Source organism: Athene cunicularia, assembly GCF_003259725.1.
Source record: "Athene cunicularia isolate RWA chromosome 20 unlocalized genomic scaffold, athCun1 chr20_part1, whole genome shotgun sequence".
NCBI classification, from domain to species: domain Eukaryota; kingdom Metazoa; phylum Chordata; class Aves; order Strigiformes; family Strigidae; genus Athene; species Athene cunicularia.
The window spans coordinates 5,223,464-5,228,833 of NW_020799125.1; the positions used below are offsets into that span (position 1 = coordinate 5,223,464).

At 48.2% G+C, this 5,370-nt stretch overlaps 1 protein-coding gene across 1 annotated transcript in view; it reads right to left on the reverse strand.

Annotated features, from left to right (window-relative positions):
* TFAP2C (transcription factor AP-2 gamma) overlaps positions 1 to 4,220 on the reverse strand; it is a 12,292-nt gene extending 8,072 nt beyond the window's left edge. Inside the window, exon 1 of the mRNA XM_026862314.1 lies at positions 4,057 to 4,220. Within this exon, the coding sequence (XP_026718115.1) occupies positions 4,057 to 4,220 (164 nt within the window). The remainder of the gene's footprint in view (positions 1 to 4,056) is intronic.
* Between the last annotated feature and the right edge of the window lie 1,150 nt (positions 4,221 to 5,370).

Genomic DNA, 5,370 nt, shown 5'->3' on the forward strand with positions numbered 1-5,370 from the left:
TGGCCAGGCCGGACTCCAGCGGGGCTCTGGGCTCCCACACCGATATTACGCCCGTATTTGAGGTGCAGTGGGGGAGCCGGCGCCCCGTCGAGGGCTGTGAGTGTGCCGGCCCCCACCCGCAGCTTGGCCCCCAGCGGAGAAAGCGAAGACGGGGAGCAGGGAGTGGATGTGCTGTCGAACACTCCTCACCTGCCCAGGTCCCAGTCCCTGCTTCTGCAGGAGGCGAGAAGAAAGTGTGCCCACACCGCGGCTAGTTTTTTCCCAACCTATTAATTTGCTTAATAAACACGGTCCCAGCTATGTTTTCTTCCTGCTCCTTCCCACTGGAGCTGGAGCGGTGGAGTCCCCTGGCCACAGCCTGCCGTAAGCCTGAAGCAGAGAGCAAATCACGGGCAGAAGTGACAGGCTGACACCAGGCACTTTCAGGCCCTGGGTTAGATGCTGCATGGCATGTGGCTGAGGTTCAGCAGCTGCCTCGGGCTCCTGCAAGGAGTTTCTCTGGCTTTTGTACACATGAAGTTTTGTCGATCTGGATGGTTGCCGGCAGGAGAGGATACCTGGGAGGAGAGGGAGCTCACACGAGCCTGCCTGCAGCCATAGCATGGGACAGGGGTGAGGAAGACCCAAATTCCTAGACTGTCCCTGTTCTTGAGGCAGGGGATGACCACAAATATGACTGTGGCTGCATTTACCTCGGTCTCCTCATTCATAAAACAAGAGTGATAATCCCAGTGCTGGTGAGAGCTGGATTCTTATCAGGTGAATCCGTGGGAGAAATGGGAGCCACAGTCCCCAAGACCCTTGCAGCTCTGCCCGATGATCCTGAGGCACCTCCTCAGGGCTCTGGCATTTTGACTGCAGTGGTGTGATCACTCCATTCTGGAGAGATGCTCTGATTTTTTTTATTCCCTCCATTTTATGTTCATTAGCCAGAGTGTTGCTCCAAAGGATGTCATTGCTGGACTGTGTGTAATTGAACTCAGTTCGTTAGTGCAGGAAGCAGACTCCACATCAAAAAAAAAAACCCCAAGATCAAAAATCAAAACCAGTCAAACACCACAATGCTAAATGTGAAATCAGGATTCATATATTTAGTTAGGCTATTTTCTGAAAGCAAAAAGATAAACAGGCTCTTGGTACAATACATGTAATTCATACTTTAAAAAATAAAGCCTCGGTGGATCATACATTCCTACAGTTAGTTGCTTATACTACAATAAGAAAAAAAAAATCCAATATTGCAAAAACAAAGAATCCCATAGGCTAAATCAGCAGAAAAGCAAATCTTTCAAGTACAGACACAGAAATGAGCTGAAAAAACATTGCTCAGCCCAATTCAGGCTGTAGCTAATACATATCCTTCAGTATGAACCTCCCATTACTTTTGCTCTTTTAAGAAAAGGAGTGGGTATCGTCACTGAGCTATACTTGCACTGTAAAAACATCCGCCATGAGATGCTCCTTTATCCCTTCCTCTGCTTTCATGGTACATGCAGCCTATATGATACCTTAAATGATGCACCAAGTTTTAAGAAAACAACTGCTGGGGCACAACAGCGATGGTTTGGGGAAGGTTTCTCCACTGACAGAGATAGACACCAGGTACAGAAGGTCTTTTGCATCCCCAGCCTTGGGTCCTGCAGCCTGTGCACTTCAGGGGATTCATCAGGTCTGTTAAGGCTATTTTTTAAAATATCCACTTCTCCACATGCATGCATATATACACATACACACGCAAATTTTAAATCCTAATAGATAAATTATCCAAACACTTCTGAACATAAAGAGTTCAAAAAAAGATGCAGGCAGTACCGTACAGTAGGAAAGGAATTTACAGAACAGTCAGATGCCTTATTTCTAGTTGCCTTATTTCTAGTTACCTTTCACTCTTCAGTCATCTTAAAGGGGTGATGAAATCAGTAAACTGACCTCAATGTCAGGGAAATGGGTCATGTGAGTTGAAGCTGAGTATTTTGCCTCTAGGCAATTTAAATAATTAAAGAAAACAAAGTCAGTTACTCTTTTAGTTCCATAGTTCAATTTCTTGAAAAGTCCTAATCCCTCTAAATAGCCAGTCTTTTCCCAAGTCCTTCATCAAAGCTCAGTTGGACAAAATCTGAAATGTTTCACATATGGGGGGAAAGCTTGGAGGGACAAAAATTTTAAAGACAAATACAAGACTGCCAAAGCCTTTGGCCTTTTTATCACTTAGCAGCCAAGAAGAGCACAAGGACACTCTCTTCCCTTCCATGTCCCTGTTAATATATTACCACAGGTGTTTGCTTAATTGGAAAATACAGAGGATTTGGTGGCATGACGTTTCCGTTTGCTCCTTCGCGGTGTTTCTCCAATGCTGATATGCTGGTGAGCTGCAACACTATTATTACCTGGCAAGATGAAGCAGAGCTGGGGGGGGTGGAATTGAACTGCTGGCAAAAATTACATCAGTCAAAACTCTAGACCTAATGCACTCTGTCATTTATAATCACACTAATAAGGCACCAGTGAAGGGCTGTCAGCATTATAAAATACCGGGTGCCAGCAAATACCTTCAAAGTATTCCAAACCTCCTCCAAGCTGCATTGTCAAGGACTTGATTTTGCAGGTGTATCTGCAGAGACAGGAGTCCAGGATGATGTTGCATGGTTACTGTACCTAATATAGACAGGGTTAGGGGTTTTTTTATAGCTCTGTTTTTTTCCATGCAAAATTTTTTTGCAAAAATTTATGCAACACTACTGCTGCAAAAGCACAAGGAGATACTCTGAGGTGTAAGAATATGTACTACATAGAAACCTCTTATTTATGCTGAGCTAATGTCATGAAGGTAAATTGCAGAAGGATGCAGACTTGGAATGTCCAGGTGATTTTTTTATGTACTAAAACCCTGCAATTTTTGCTGTTCATTAATCAAATGGAGGCAATATGATCCAGGGTGCTTCAGTTCAAATCTGAATTCAGGCAGCCTGCCAGTCATCTTCAACCTGGGGCTTCTGACTTTTTCCTCCATCTCCCCTTTTTCCCCCTACATGTGCACATGCACCCATGCTCCAAGATTTCCCATCACTGCGCTATTAGCAGAGTCTTGCACAGGAGCACCACTGTGATCAGGCAGCTATGGCTCTCCGTGGCTGATCCCCAGCTCTCTGCTTGTGCTACATTCCTACCTGCCGGAGCAGTGAAAAGTGCCCATTACATATCAGTGCAGAGACACTTAGGCGGTGTAACAAAGGTATTTGCTGGATTTCCAACCTCTGACATAGCTGTTTCAGGAAAGAGCCCAGAGTTCCTGTCCTGTGGGACTTAGGAGCCACAGCCCAGACGCCACTGGGCAATACAGTCCATCCAGCTTTACATTTCCTACTACTAGTATCAAAATCTGTCACTGGAAATCCCTAAATCGGCATAAATTCACACTAAGATATATTTAAAAAGAGGCTAATGTCAACTTGGTACCGGCAGTTTTATGCTACATAAAAGGTCTTTTGCCCACACCATTGCAGCCAGATGTGGTCCATCATCCCGTCACCAAAACAAATTTACAAAAATGGTGACTCCAAAGCTGACCCTAACCGTGTGCTTTGACTAACTCAGCAGAAAGGCAACCGTCGGTCCACGTCTGATCCAGATTAAATTTATGCTGTTAGATGATTTAGTGGTCCAGAGAGCTGAGACTAATGACCCTGGGAGCATGGCCTTGGACAGCCTAGCAGAGGATGTGAGAAGAGCTGCTCCCTCCCTGTGGGGCTTGGGGGAGTAAAGTTTTGCTTTGGGGAGCCATGGGGCCAGGGTCTGTTCAGTAATGAGAGGGGATTTGGAGGGAAGGGAAGACAGTTTTTACAGTTGAGAGTCATATTGGTACAAGACAGATGGTTGCCTTTGAAAGCCAGCCCTGATGCTGCTAGGAGAGGAAGGAGGCCACGACTTCCTTGTGCTGGGCTGCATTAGAATTGAAAACAATCACAGCAGCAAAACAAAACCAGCTCAGCTGAATAGATGCAAATCCAGCGGCAGACATGGGCTCAAACCAGGTCAAGCTGCACCCATGCAAATTACAGGTTAGCCCAGAGCGCGCCATGTCCGCACCGCGGGTGTGTGCTGGTGTGCCGCCAGAATGACCCGGGCTCAGCTGCGTCCAGGCTGCCGGGCAGCGCCTGGCACACTGCCCCGTGAGGCACAGCCAGGGGCTCCCCAGTCCCCTCGCCGAGTGCCACATGCATCTCCGCTTGGAGACTCTGCCCGTACAGCGACACGGCAAAGCTGCAGAGAAAAGACTAACTAGCCCGAGGGGACATTTGCCAGTATAGCTAGGCCGATAAAACACTCCTCTTGTGTAAACACAGAATACACCAGCTAAAGTGCTCTTCTGTCAGCATAGCTTATCCCAGCATAGTTTTGCCAAAGGAATCCTTGCTTGCGTTTCAGCAAGACTGTAAATCTGTTGTAGCGTGGTTAGAGCAACATCACCACAAACAGCACAAATCTTCCCCAGTTCAAGTTTGTTCCCAGGTTTCCAAGGCACAGGGTTGTTCTGGTGAGTTAGGCACTGTCTGCTCTTTCCCAGGCAGCGTATAAAGCCATGGCAGCCACACAGTGGCCAGCACAACATGGCCACGAGGCCTAAGCTGCCCAGAGCCCCCGGTGCCTTGGAGCCTGAGGCTCCTGTCCATGCCCAGGGCACCGCTCGCTACTTACGCCTGTGGCTTCTTCCAGCAGAGCAGGCCAAACCCCATCAAGCCTGCAGAACCTTCTGGAGCCCAAACCCGGCCCTGCTTAGTGATGGTGGCATGTAAATAGTCACAGGAAGGCTTTGCAATGAATGGGACGGAGGGATGAGTTCTGCTGCTGGCCAGCGGTAGCTTCCTAGGAGACTGGGCACAAGAGCCCAGCCTGCTGACTTGCCTATATAAAACTGTTAGCACTGCTTGGGGAAGGGTCTCAGTACTTGCTTTTTTAAACCCCGAGCCCCCTTCCCTAAAAGCCATGTCTCAGCCTCTCTGGAGAGAGTGTTGTGCCCATGAGCCTGGTCATTAGTGAGGACCATGTCTGCAGACAAGCAGGGGACAATTTACATCTCCAGCCGTCTCGGACCGGCTGAATGTCTGCCCCGCTCCGCTGGTCTTCGCCAGCTCTGCACTGCCTACATACACACTCAGCAAGCTGTCTTCCTGTCCCAAAAGTTTGGGCACTCAGTATTTCCTTGTTTACAGTGAGGAAGCAGGAAACATGGAAATGTAAAGCATATCTACAAGCTACAAACACCTCCAGGTGCCCTGCCCCTGCCCCAGGCTGGACAGATGTGATCTGGAAGCTCCAGAAGCCCTCGCAGTGCCTGAGACACCCCTTCCCTACCAGTCAACGGCTGGCGGC